At 43.4% G+C, this 14,134-nt stretch overlaps 1 protein-coding gene across 1 annotated transcript; it reads left to right on the forward strand.

The window, feature by feature from the left end:
* The first annotated feature begins 617 nt into the window (after window positions 1–617).
* Window positions 618–13,912, forward strand: LOC140336993 (cullin-associated NEDD8-dissociated protein 1-like). The gene is made up of 14 exons (XM_072420485.1): window positions 618–813; window positions 2,011–2,154; window positions 4,010–4,164; window positions 4,762–4,885; window positions 4,959–5,215; window positions 5,727–5,969; window positions 7,021–7,313; window positions 8,121–8,262; window positions 8,873–10,366; window positions 10,650–10,745; window positions 11,147–11,316; window positions 11,479–11,643; window positions 11,947–12,054; window positions 13,015–13,912. Exons 1-13 carry the CDS (start codon window positions 746–748, stop codon window positions 12,043–12,045), a joined length of 3,450 nt encoding a protein of 1,149 aa, XP_072276586.1. The 5' UTR covers window positions 618–745; the 3' UTR covers window positions 12,046–12,054; window positions 13,015–13,912.
* The last annotated feature ends 222 nt before the right edge of the window (window positions 13,913–14,134 follow it).

Raw genomic sequence — 14,134 nt, forward strand, 5'->3', positions numbered from 1 at the left:
CATTATCCCCACCCTGATAAAACCCTCAACCCCCCTTCCTGTACCCCCTACTAACATAACTCCCCTCAATGTCCCTCATTACGCCTACTGATACAACTCTCAATGCCCCCCATTATACCCCCCACACTAATACTAACACTAACCACTTCCTAGCCTCCTATTATCCCCACCACCACTTTTATAACCCCACCTATTGCCCCTTCTTACAGTCCAGCCATTATCAGCCTCCCCCCCCCCCCCCCCCCCCCCCTTTGCCCCATTTCTCCTTTCTCCATGAGTCTCTTCTGTATTCAGCACATCTAGGATCACAACAAAAACCATCCTGATCCCTTGGGCTTTAAAGTGTTACATCAAATCCCCACTTCTGTGTAACATCACCCTGATCACACGGGTGACAACCCTGCTGTGCAAATTAACTGTTGATCAAACGGCGTTGTCACCCTAGGTGTACCATGTGACAGGCTCCATTATGTATCAGTGGCCTTTGTGGCTTGCGTTTAAGGGTGCGTTCCCTGAGCCGCCAGCAGGGGTCTTTTCTGGGACGCTCGCCGTCTATTTATATCCACAGCAGTGTCAGGTTTTCCAGCAACTTCTAAACAGGGGACAGCAAACGATAGCCCCTCCACCCCCCTAGGCGTGTCGCTGCTGTCGCCATATCGTCCCAGGCAAGGGTCACAAGCAACGCCTGGCTTTTTTAATCCCCCCCCCCAGGGTTCTGTTTGAGGCTTTCTAGGGTGTCATCACCATGAGCAACATCTCCTATCACATCTCCAGCCTGCTGGAGAAAATGACATCCAGCGACAAGGATTTCAGGTGAGCGTGGGGTCACTGTGTAGGCCACCATGTGTCCGGGCCCAGTGGGGGCCGAGAGGGATCAGTAGCAAGTGGTGAGGTTTGGATAATGGGGGTGACCCCCATTTTTCAGATGCTTCATTGTTTGGGAGATTTTTCTATTACTTCCTGTCTGTGTGACACCTATACAAGCAGTGAGGGGAGTGGTTGTCACCATTACAGGAAGGGACAGACAGCAATTTAAAAAGTGTCATGAAATCCTGACACATATCCCCAACACTTAACCCTTCCCTACCCCAAATCCTAACTCCTAAAATTCATCCTGGGCCCCAAACCTGGAACAATATGAACAGCACCGTGGCCTTTGCAGCGCTAGGTCCCAGGTTCAATCTCGGCCAGGACACTACCTGCATGGAGGTTGCATGTTCCCCCCGTGTTTGTGTGGCTTTCCTCTGGGTACTCCGGTTTCCTCCCACATTCCAAAAACATGCAGTTAGAATAATAGGATTCCCCCATAATTGACCTTAGACTGTAATAAAGACACATGACTATGGCGAGGCCATTAGATTGTAAGCTTCTTTGAGGGGGAGCTAGTGACATGACTATGGACTTTGTACAGTGCTATGTAATATGTTGGTGCTAAAGTTACATAGCAGGTTAAGTTGAAAAAAGACAAAGTCAATCAAGTTCAACCACTAGGGAAATAAACATATCCCAGATAAAAAACCCTATAAGACATAGTTGGTCCAGACCAGGGGTCAGCAACCTTTACTATCAAAAGAGCCATTTTGCCTCCTCTTCCACTAAAGAAAAATAGTCTGGAGCCGCAAAACATTTACAATCTAGTAAGCTTACAATCTAGACAAACAGATAAGCTTGTGCTGCTTCTCCTTTCACCATCCACTGACAGGCAGGGGGCGGGCCCAGGACAACCTGGGCTTAAGGTAAGTGGGTTAAATGAAGTTAAACTTCAAGCTGAGGACATCTACTGATAAAAAGGAGTACTGCATGGGAAATTCCTGAACTGAAAGTGAACATTTTAGCAAAAGCTGGGCTTAGAGTGAGGTTTGCTGCTGTAAAAAACGTTTCCTGCATTTGTTATAGCTTATTTAGCTATAGCTTTAGTTAGGTTATAGCTTACTTTTCTCCAGTTTTTAGAATTAGCTCCAAAGTCACCTAGGATCTAATAACAGATAGATATTTCTTTTTTTCTGGAAGGTTTATGGCCACCAATGACCTGATGATGGAGCTGCAGAAGGACTCAATCAAGCTGGATGAAGACAGCGAGAGGAAAGTGGTGAAGATGTTACTGAAGCTGCTGGAGGACAAGAATGGAGAGGTGCAGAACTTGGCAGTAAAGTGGTGAGAGAGGTGTGGGGATCCTGTAACATCTTACCAATAATCTACATAATGCTAGGTGAAAATCAAAAGAAAACTGATTTTCATTGGGGTCTTCACAACGGTTAATGGGGACCCCCTTCTATATGTAAGTCAGGTGAGGCAGCACTTGGATCCTTGCTAGACATGACCATGGCAGCCTGACATACGTAAAAAATCCTTTTGACAATTACCATAAACCTCTCCACTCCCCTTCTCTCTGTTCCCTATTCCTCTCGCTGTTCTCTCCTATTATTTCCCCCTCTCCTTCACACCCTCTCCCTTTTCTCACCCTATCTCTCTCTCTCTTTCTCTATCTCCCTCTCTCCCCTCTCCTTCCTTCCCTCACCCCACTCTCCCTTTTCTTCTCTCTCTCTACTCTCCCTCTACCCTCCATTTATCTCTGTCCTCTCTCTTTCCCTCCTTTCCACTCCTCTTTCTCCCCTCTCCTTCCATCTCTCTCACTCTGTCCACTCTCCTTTCCTTTTCTCTTTCCCCCTGTCTCACCTCACTTCACCCTCCTCTCTTTCTCTTTTCCCTCTCCCTTTCTCTCTCCCCTTTCTATCTCTATCTCCCCCTACTCTCTCACAACTTTCCCTCCCTCTCTCTCTCCTAATATATATTTTTCTCTCCCTCATTCCCTCCTCTTCCCATTTTCTCACCCTATCTCTCACTCACTCTCTTTCTGTCTCTATCTCCCTCTCTCCCCTCTCCATCTCTCGTTGTCCTCTCGCTTTCTCTCTCTCCCCTCTCCTTTCACTCTCTTACCTTCACCTCATTCTCCATTTCTTTGTTTCTCTCTCACTACTCTCCCTCTCATTTTGCCTCCCTTCCTCACTCTCCCCTCCGTACTCCATCTCTATGTCCTCTCTCCCTCCCTTTCACGCCTCTCTCTCCCCTATCACTTACTCTCGTTTCTTTTTTACCTCTATTCACTCTTCCTATCCTTTTCTCCCTTTTCCTCTCTTTTCCCTTTCTGTCTCTCTCTCTACCTTACTCTCTCAACACTTAATTTCCCTCACTCTCCTCTCTCTTTTCTTCTATATCTCTTTGCCTCTCGTTCCCTCTTTCACTCCTCTCCTTCTCTCTCCCTTTTCTTTCTCTCCTCCATCTTTAACTACCTTTTCCCCTCCCTCTGCCCTCCCTCCTTTTTTCCTCTCCCTCACTCTTTCTCTCTCTCTCCCTTTACCACCCTTTATAACCCCTTCCTTGTCTCTCCCTCTCTCTCCCTTCTCATTGCCCTCTTCCTCTCTATGTGCTCTCTCTCCCCTCTTCCTTTCCCCCTCTCTCCTTCTTCTCCCTTTTGTTCATGTAGAACAGCTTCAAAGGTCAGCATTAAAGACTGTTATTAAAAAGTATAAATCTTTCCCCAAATGCATACAACCTCTATTTTTTAATAAGTAGAATTAAAACAGAAGAAAAACCAATCACAAAAAGTCTCATGTAATCTTGCATGTTAGGCTTCTCAGCTTGGCCCCTGGGCTTCCAGATTTCTGTCCCTGTGGTGATGATATGCAATAGGACAAATAGAGAAAATGAATCTCCTATTAGGAACGACGACAGAAATTAAAATATTACAAAGGTTCTACGTTGGGGTTTATACTTCTATATATGTACTACTATACATTCACTACAGTGAATGTTTCCTCAAGCAAAATACAGGGGTGCCTTCATAAGCTGCTCCACCAACCTTGTCAAAACATTCCTTCATTTTGCAAAATGTGCAGCCAATCCAGTTCCAAATGATTGGATTTTGATTCATTACAAACCCATGGTATTCTCCTACACACTTTTGCTGATAGGAACTGCTATATCCTGCTCTGTTTGCATCTTTTGATAGCCTGGGCCCGCTTGTGGGGAAAGTGAAGGAGTACCAAGTGGAGGCAATTGTGGACACCTTGTGCAGCAACATGCTATCCGACAAGGAGCAACTCAGAGATATCTGCAGCATTGGCCTGAAGACTGTAATATTGGAATTACCTGCAGCCAGCTCAGGTAGGGATCACGTAGGTTCATCATGGTGACATGTGGATCAGTTGAATGTCAGAGATAATCATGGATTTGTGTCCAGTGTTGCATGCTTGAAAACTTTCCCCTTTAGGGTACAGTAGTCTCCTGTATTGAGGTCAGGAATTAGAAATACAGAACACTGCAGCTGACACTTCTGCAGGAAGTAACACTTCTGTAAGTGTCAGTTTTCCCATAGAATTCACCTGAACAAGGCAGCACTCTCGTGGCAGGAGCAGCAAGAAAAGTTACCGACATTCTTTCTTTAGTAATGACAGGGTAGCTTGAATATTAACAGAACTCCAGCATATATAAAAGACTCAAATTAATGCTGTTCTGTATTTAATAATATGTCTTAAATGTATTTTTGTAAATGCATACATGTTATGACCTGATTGGCCCGGAGTGAAGGTGAGTATTGCAGCAAAAGTGTTTAATCTTTTTAATGCGTTCTTCATTTTTTCATGATCTAATCATCTGGATGTAAATAACCAAAGTGTGTAAATGCTGCTGCTTGTAGTTTTTATGGTTTCATAGCTATGACACGCATTCTTTTTGTATTAATATGGTTTGATTTTACTGCAGGTTCAGCTTTGGCTGCCAATGTATGTCGCAAGATCACGGGTCAGCTGACCGGAGCCATTGGTAAAAGGGATGACGCTGCCGTGCAGCTGGAGGCTCTTGACATATTGTCGGATATGTTGGGAAGGTTGGCATTGATATACATGAGTTTTATCATATGATATTGTACCGTTCTCTAACCTTATATTTGTCCCTAGCAGATTAGGAGGTGCTCTCTATTCTTTCCACCCTTCCATTCTAACCTGTCTACTAAGCCAGCTCACCAGTCCGCGACTCGCTGTGAGGAAGAGAGCTGTGCTGGCGCTTGGGCACCTGGTACAGACCTGCAATGGCAGCCTTTTCACCGAACTTGTGGACCACCTTGTGGGTGAAATGAAGAAGAACGAGTCAACGTCAACCACCAGGACCTACATTCAATGTGTGGCGGCGGTCAGCTGGCAAGCAGGACACAGATTAGGTATGGTGGGGTTATATTGCTAATACTGGGTCAAGTCCCAACTATATAGTTTCCCTTGATGTGTAATCACCCAATCCCTATATCACACTACAAATTGTAGAAACAAAGGCACAGGGGACTTTAACAGCATTTGTTACTAACAATATAATATCATACAATTCTACAATAATAAAAAAGACACTTTAGTTATAACAATTAAAATCCATAAAATACCGTTATGAATTAAAGTTACATATTCATATCTCATGTGATCTCTAAGAATATTCTACATGTTTTGTGGAGCGCAGTCCGATTCATCATGAATATAGAGACGTACAATACCAAAAACATTCCTATGTGAAATTGATTCTGAATGATTATAGGCGTACTAGTAATTTTGCAATTGTCAGTTTTTCCCAAATGGGTCCTAGACAAAAGTAAAAGCTCTATCCAAACCTAAAATGAAGTTATTTGACTTTAGTTTCTCATTTACTAAGACGTTGATACCAGGATCCTTCTTTGCTCTCCCCAGGGCCACATTTGGACAGAATAGTACCTCTGGTTATCGGCTTTTGCAAGATAGAAGATGATGAGCTGCAGGAACAGTGTTTCCAGGCCATGGAGTCCTTTATAAAACGCTGCCCAAAGGAGATCTCGTCCTACGTCCCCACCATCACGGAGCTGTGCCTGAAGTACATCGCCTATGACCCCAACTACAATTACGATAGCGAGGAGGAAGAGGATGCTATGGAGACCGAGAGCGATGAGGAGCAAGGTTAGTTACCTTTAACAACACCTGGGTCACATTAAAATTGTAGACACAAAGTTGAAATACAGAACTTTTTTACATGACATGTAGAAGTACCAAGTACTGCAGATCCCCAACCTTCATGTATGTTTCTGCTGCATAACCATGCTGCTGCAGCTTTTTAAAAAAGTAAGCACACTTTGGGATTTGTATTGTTTTCCTTACAAGCTTTAATATAAACCACCACTGACCCTTGTAGCTGCAGGCACTGTGGAGCAATATATCCCTAAACTGTAAACAGAAGCAATCATTCCAAGATGCATATTGAAGGAGCTCAGCTCTCTATCTCCCAGCAGTGACTTTGCAACCTTGTAATAAATAATAAAAACATAGGAGTAGGAGCTTTATAAGGAGAAGGAAGGACTGATCATCTGAATCTTTGCTTGGGAGCAGGGGAAGTTGAGCTACTGAAACTCACCACACTAAGCAGAAGTTTGGTGTGTGTCTGGTAAGTTCATCTCCATTGCAACCGATTTTTTGTCACTCATTGATAGGATTAAAGCTTCATTGAACCTCCTCATTTTTAATCAAAGAAATACATTTTGGATACATCAAGCAAAAGTTGTGTAACACCTTACGGTTTGTTTTCTTTCTACAGCCACAACAGTCCAAGCAGAAATGCTTTCCCCTACCATGCTGCAAAGTGGGACCCTAGCTCTTTGTGTGTAACCAGGGGTCTCTCTGCAAAGGTTTCATGTCATTTTCCTCCTTGCCAAGAAAGAGCTCCCCAATCAGCAGTAAGCATGTAGAGAGCTCTAGTTATGACTCATCAAAGGTTGTGTTGTCCTCTAAAGAGTAGCCACTGCTTCCCCACAGAAAGCAAGGGTCCTACTCCGCAACATACTGGTAGGGGTCAGGTTTTTCCACTACTTTTGACTTGGCCATGGCTGTTGGGTAATAATGACCTTTTTTCTAGTTGCATCTTGATATATTTATATTGAAATTGAGAGTTCATTTGTGCTTTAACATATTTTCTGTTCAGACTGATTGGTGGAATAACGATGCTTGCTTCTTTCAGAGAGCGAGGAGGAATACAGTGATGATGATGACATGAGCTGGAAGGTGAGGCGCTCCGCAACAAAGTGCTTGCAGTCTCTGATCACCGGCAGGCCCGATCTGCTGTCCCATTTCTACAAGATGGTTGCTCCCGCCATTATCTTGCGTTTCAAGGAAAGAGAGGAGAACGTCAAATCGGACATCTTCTCTGCCTACATCGCCCTGCTGAGACAGACGCGGGCATCTCAGAGCTGGAGACAGAATGTGGAGACCGCTGGCAAAGGAGACACACCACTCACTGCTCTGCAGAAACAGGTCGGTCTTGTTACACTTTTTTTTTCTTTCATTTACAGATTTTGCAAATTTTTAGGGTTTAGATTTGTGTAAGTCCTAGGCCCCTCACAATAATGTTATGTTGACTCCCTGACCTCAATTATGCCTCTGCCCCTAACTTTAGATGTATATGAACTTTAATGGAGAAACTGCAGCACAAAGTGATCTCTTTAGTGGATGTGAGAAATGACCCAACGGTTCCGCTGGGCAGGTTTTGTAAAGAGAAGGGCCCAAAGGTTCCAGTAGGTAGGTGCTGCCAGGTGATAGGTTTTATCTGGAGATGCTGAAAATCCCTGCTGGCCACAGTCATCTGATTTATGTAGGTAGACTTCTGGGACAAGGGAAAGCACATTATTTTGGGTCAGTGGTAAGTTTTGCCGCCACACTGACTTCTATGGGTTGAAATATATATCCTTATGCATACACCGTAATACACGACATAGAATTCCCAGAGCACTGTGAGTTATCTAGAGAGAAAGCACTTCAGAAGGTGCTTGCCTTGTGACTCCTTAGATATGATTGAAATCTTAGACTGAGCTTTCTGAGGGAATAGTCTCTCCTATCACCCATTAACATTCACTTATTGTATATTGCATAATATTGCTTTTTGACCTGATGAACTGTGACAACAGTGGACTACACCTGACAATGTGTGTTGGTATTGCGCCCTTCATCAGGGCCATATGTAACAGAGTGAATTATTGAATGGGCTTACACATACATGAAAGCAGCTGAAGCAAAGAACTCTTGTGTGTTGCAATTCAAATTCTGTCAGTTTTTTTCTTACAGGTACCATCTGTAATGAAATCTCTTCATAAACTCCTAAAGGATAAAAGCACCAAATCTCGTCAAGGCTGTTTTGCAGTTCTCACGGAACTAACTGGTGCTCTCCCTGGCTGCCTTTCCCATCACATCCCGGCTCTGGTCCCAGGTAAGAGAATCATTTTTGGGTAGATTGATTTGCACAATTTAGTCTAAAAAATATGTTTTGGGGAAGCTTACAAACCAGCCAACCCAAAAGTTTTTTTTTTTAACTATTGCTGCAATCTGATTGGCTTCTTATGTGTCTTGGATGATGTATCTCTGATAAGACACAATAGGCCCAATTATCAAAGCTCTTCAAGACTGGAGGAGACTATCATGGATGAAACTGGGGGATCCAACAAACTTGGAATGAATTTCTCAAAAATCATTTGCTTGCAAATGTTTTCAATCCTGGACCAGATATTTTCCAGTATTGCTGGACCACTTAGGATCACCCATGATAGTCAATTTTCACCAGTCTTGGAGATCTTTAATAAATCAGCTCAAATGGGACACTTTGCAAGATAGCAGCATCTAGATTGGGCAACTGTGTTAAATTGGGCCCTAGGCTCCTATATATGTTGGTTTATGATCCAATGACTAAACTCGGAGCAGATATCTCTCCAATAGAAATACAGAATAAACTTTCGGAAGGAAGGGGAGTGTCTCCTCTGCCAAAAAACTGAGATTTCAGTCTTTTTGTCTTTTTTTCTTAACTGTCTTTTCTATTTTTCCAGGGCTTGTTTTCTCCCTGACGGATAAATCCAGCAGCTCCAACATGCGTTTGGACACTCTGACCTTCTTGAACGTGATCCTTAGCAGCCACCCCCCCGACTGCTTCCAACCGCACCTACCAGCCCTTTTGCCTCCTGTAGTCAGTTGTATATCAGACTCCTTCTACAAAATCACCTCTGAGGCTCTGCTGGTGGCACAGCAGCTGGTAAAAGTGATCCGGCCTTTAGAGCCAGCTAAAATCTCTCAGCCCTCGCCCTACACAAAGGAACTCTTCGCTGCCACACTGAAAAGGCTGCAGGCCACTGACATAGACCAGGAGGTGAAAGAGAGGGCATTGTCTTGCATGGGCCATCTCATCAGCCATCTGGGTGACCAGCTTGGCAAAGACCTTGCGCCCACCCTCCAAATTATCCTCGAACGTCTCCGCAACGAGATCACGCGGCTTACTGCGGTAAAAGTTCTTACTCTTATAGCAGGTTCTCCACTCAAGATTGACTTGCGGCCTTTGTTGAAGGATGCCCTGCCTATTTTAGCTTCCTTTCTGCGGAAGAACCAACGGGCTTTGAGACTCAGTACTGTTTCTGCTCTTCAAGTGCTGGTTAGGAATTACAGTGACTGCCTAAAACCCCCCATGTTGGATCCAGTTGTGGCAGAACTTCCGTCACTACTTGCTGAATCAGATATGCACATAGCTCAGGTTACTGTTGACTTTTTAACCACCTTGGTGTCAGCTCATCCAGCCTCTCTTTCCAAGCTCAACACTCAGACCCTTCCCCAACTTTTCCAACTTGTCCACTCCCCTCTGCTCCAAGGAGGAGCCCTTACCTCCATTTTGTCTTTCTTAAAAGCGTTGGTTACCAGCCACACTCCCCATCTTGGTTATGCTGAGCTCCTCAAGCAACTGACAGGGCCGGTGAGCTCTTCTGGGTCTACACTTCACAAACAGGCCTTCCATTCGGTGGCTAAGTGTGTGGCATCCTTAGCAAGTGCTTGTCCTAAAGAATCCAATGCATCCATCAGCCAGTTCATACAAGATGCCAAAAGCCCTCGCGTCGGTGACCATGTGAAAGTGTTGGCCTTCTTGACCCTGGCAGAGATTGGACGTGAGAAGAACCTTGGAAGTCAACAGAAGGATTTGAAGAATGTGATCCTCGAGGCTTTTGCATCCCCCAGTGAAGAGGTGAAGTCTGCAGCTTCATATGCATTAGGAAATTCTTGTGTTGGAAGTCCAGCAGATTTTCTGCCTTTCTTGTTGCATGAGATTGGAGGGCAGCTGAGGAGACAATACCTTCTGCTGCATTCACTCAAGGAAGCCCTGACATCTTTACCCAGCGAGGAGCTCAGGCCGTACCAGGAAGATGTATGGAAACTCTTACTTGAGCACTGCGAAGCTGCAGAGGAAGGCACCAGGAATGTGGTGGCCGAATGTCTCGGAAAACTCATACTGGTCAATCCTTCACAGCTCCTACCCAGGTTATGCAAACAGCTAAAATCAGGTGAGGCATAGAGATCAAACTTAAGCCTTTAGCGTATGTACAGTCCAAAAGGACATTAAGGGGTAAATTATGGGCATTTGAAGGGGTAAATTATGGGCTTGAATTGGAGAGGTGCACTGAATCTGTTTTTTATTTTGCCCAGACAAATACCTTATTTTTTAAATGTTCCTATATTACTTGACGTTTTCTTTCTGCACCTCAGTCACTGTCAGCGTAACACACAAATAACAATTTCATGGAAGAAAGTCAATCCTGTTACATGGTCTGTCTTTGCTTCTGACAGGTTCTGCTCATACACGAAGTACCGTCATTACAGCAATCAAATTCACCATCTCTGACCAGCCAGCTCCAATTGACAGCTTGATAAAGAATTGTATAGGTGAGGGGAGAAATAGGATTAATAGGATATTGAAAATATTTCATTTGTGTTCTCCTGCACATTGCCTTTTCTTTCTGTTTTATTTTGCTTATAGTTTTTTTTTTATCTTGTACGGAGTTGAAAAGAAAATGGAAAAATCAACTGAAATCTAATGAGCATAATCAATATAAAAATGTAATGCCTTGAGGACAGTTGCTTCTGTTGCACCTCAAAAAATTGAATTTTTTTCTATTTATCTTATAAAATTACAGCAACATTTTAAAGAAATGGCAAGTTATCTAAAAAGTTACGGTCTTTTCTTCAGGTGACAATGTCAAATATAAGCAATTCCCTGTTGCCGCTTTATAAATCACTTTTTGCCTTTTTTCACATTTCATATTTCTGTTCTATTTCATACACAGGAGACTTCCTCAAACCCCTGCAGGACTCAGACCCCAACGTGCGACGCGTGGCTCTGGTTATGTTTAATTCTGCAGCACATAATAAGCCGTCTCTTGTCAGAAAGTTGCTAAACAGTGTTCTCCCACCTCTGTATAATGAGACCAAGGTCCGCAAGGAGCTGATCCGAGAGGTGACTTATTTTATGACTTCTGCATGTTTTAGACATCAGCAAATCAGATTATTATTTTCTCTTCTCTATGAAGCTGCAAATTGAAGCAAATGATTTGGTTTGGCAGCGTTTGTTTTTCCCAAATATGCTTTTTTGGGTACTGAATTTGGTTATGTTTTTAAGGTGGAGATGGGTCCCTTTAAACATACAGTAGATGATGGACTAGACGTTCGGAAAGCTGCCTTTGAAGTAATGTACACTTTACTGGAGAGCTGTCTGGACCAGCTAGATATTTTCGAGTACCTGAACCACGTGGAGGATGGCTTGAAAGACCACTATGACATTCGGGTCAGTACTGTAACAAAGAAGGCCCCTCCTGAATTGCTCAGTTTTCAGTTCAGTAGTCATAGCTGGTGACCTTCCTTGGAGATTTCCCAAAGGATGTTGTTCTAGCAGACGCAATAATGTTGATGTATAGTCCAAACCTTTTACTAGTTTTGGAGAGTAGGAGAGGGTTATAACCTCTGCCAGCTCATTGTTTGCTTTCAGTGTACCATTAGGAAACATTTCTTTTGCTTCCTGTGCCAAATTTCACAAACTATGGTGCCTTGCAGTACCATGGATTTCCAGTGATCTTTGATCTTTTTGCAGATGCTCACCTTCATCATCCTGACACGTTTGTCTACTCTTTGCCCCAGTGCAGTTCTCCAGCGCCTAGACCAGCTTATCGAGCCTCTACGTGCCACCTGAACAACAAAGGTATGTACAAAAGCTTCATGTCCATTTATCAAATTGGGGCATAGATCGGCACCAGAAAACCCAGCATTGGGTCACCGAATGATACTATAATGATCTACAACAGTACTCTCTTCTCTTAAAAGTAAACCTGTAATAACAGAATACACAGATCAGCCAAAACATTAAATAGGAAGGAGTATAGTTTGAGTTTTTAGATTATGTGGATGGCCCATTGTGTATGCACTACAGAAACAAAGCAGATGCAATGTGATTTAAAGAATCTGCTTCTAACGTGTTGGTCCTACACAATATTAGCCAGGGGGTTCTAATGTTTTGGCTGCTTGGTGTATGTAGCTGGCTGTTCCTTTAGGCATACTGATCCAAGCAACTCAATACTTTCTGAGTCATTGAGCTGAGAAGAGCATGGAGAAAAAGAAATCCTGGCTTCATGCCGATTTGCATTGCCTGTTCTGGGAAATCAGTTTAGAAAGTATTAAGGGCAGTGGCAGGCAGGTGACAAGTTTTGTCAGTTCAGGTTTCCATTAGTACAATCATGTTGCAAGTCTAAAGGAAACAGTTTTCCTGTCTGATGACTCCAATCATATTTACACCTCCTGGATCACTTTTTAAAGGCCATAGTCTTGTCATTGTCACTCATCTTATGCTCTATTCAAGAGCTATATCTGTAGCTTGTATCCGGCAGTTCTGGGTGTGTTTCTGGTTTCCAACAACTAAAATCTCTGAATTGTGATGTGACTGGTAGATGAAACCACAGCATTCAGCATGGGGACCAGCTATTTAACACACCTAAGAACAGTAGTGGTGACCACAGCTGTTGAATAATGCACCCTGTTGACAAGCAATCTCAAAAGGATGTACACCACTCACATTCACTGCTAGTCCCTTCAGCAGGTGTTCTAGATCAGTCATACCAGAGGATAAATATATCCAATAATATGATCATTCATTCAATGATTTCAGGTGAAAGCTGGATCCGTGAAACAGGAGTTTGAAAAACAGGATGAGCTCAAGCGGTCAGCCATGAGAACCATCACTGCTCTCCTCATTATCCCTGAGGTGCAGAACAGCCAGACCATGACGGAGTTCCTGTCACAGATCAGAGGTAATCCAGAGCTGGCTTCCTTGTTTGAGAGCATCCAGAAGGACTCCATGTCCATGTGCAGCACTGAAATTATGGACCTGAGCTAGGAACTTTACATTCTGGATTTCAGGGAGAATTACAATAAACTGAAAAGCTAAACTTTGGACTGCAGATGGATGGTGGACCAGCAGCCATTCCTCTGATCAGTGCGCGCTATGTAGAATAGTGCTGCCCTGTTAAGCATCCTGCCACAAGTTTTGGACTGCCAAGTTAAAATAACGGCAGCATTAGAAAATAAATAGCAATCTGCAATACAACATACAGCAAGGTTAGCAAACTATTCCATAAACCTAGAGCTCCAAATGCAAATTTCAGCTTCAAATCTAGACGATGCCCCACATTACATAATGCATGTTAGTTGCAGTCATATGCATGGCATTATGTAGCATGCCAGGATCCACCTTCACAATGAAGTCAGTTAGGTTTGGGGGCTCCATGCAGATGACTCTGCCCAATATGTTCACATTGTAACCCCTGCCAATTTTGTGATGTCAGACTGCCTTTCCACATCTTCTCATTTGAACACACCTGTGCTAGATCCATCCTATGGTCAGTATACATCCACATTACTGTCCTCAGTGGGGCTTTAACAATTAAAAGGTTCATGTGAAATAAAATCCTGCCTGCTGAGACTTGCAGTTGACAGAGCTGCCATGTTTTAAATGCAGTGTAACAGAATTTTGTAGAGGTTGAAATAAAGTTTTTTTTGTGCCAAAACTTTTCTTTTGACTACATTAAAGATCGTAAGGGTGCAGTACACATTAACACTGAATGTATTGCTTATTTCAGTCTATTGGTAAATGGGAGGAGTGATGAAGACTATTTGGGTATAGGGGGCCTGGATTTTCAGGTTAAACTGAAACAAATATTTGCAGGCCCCCTTGGACCTCTTTAGCATCAGTGTCATGGTGGTATGGTTTACCTGCAACACGTGCACAT

This window comes from Pyxicephalus adspersus, chromosome 8 (assembly GCF_032062135.1).
Source record: "Pyxicephalus adspersus chromosome 8, UCB_Pads_2.0, whole genome shotgun sequence".
Lineage (NCBI taxonomy): Eukaryota > Metazoa > Chordata > Amphibia > Anura > Pyxicephalidae > Pyxicephalus > Pyxicephalus adspersus.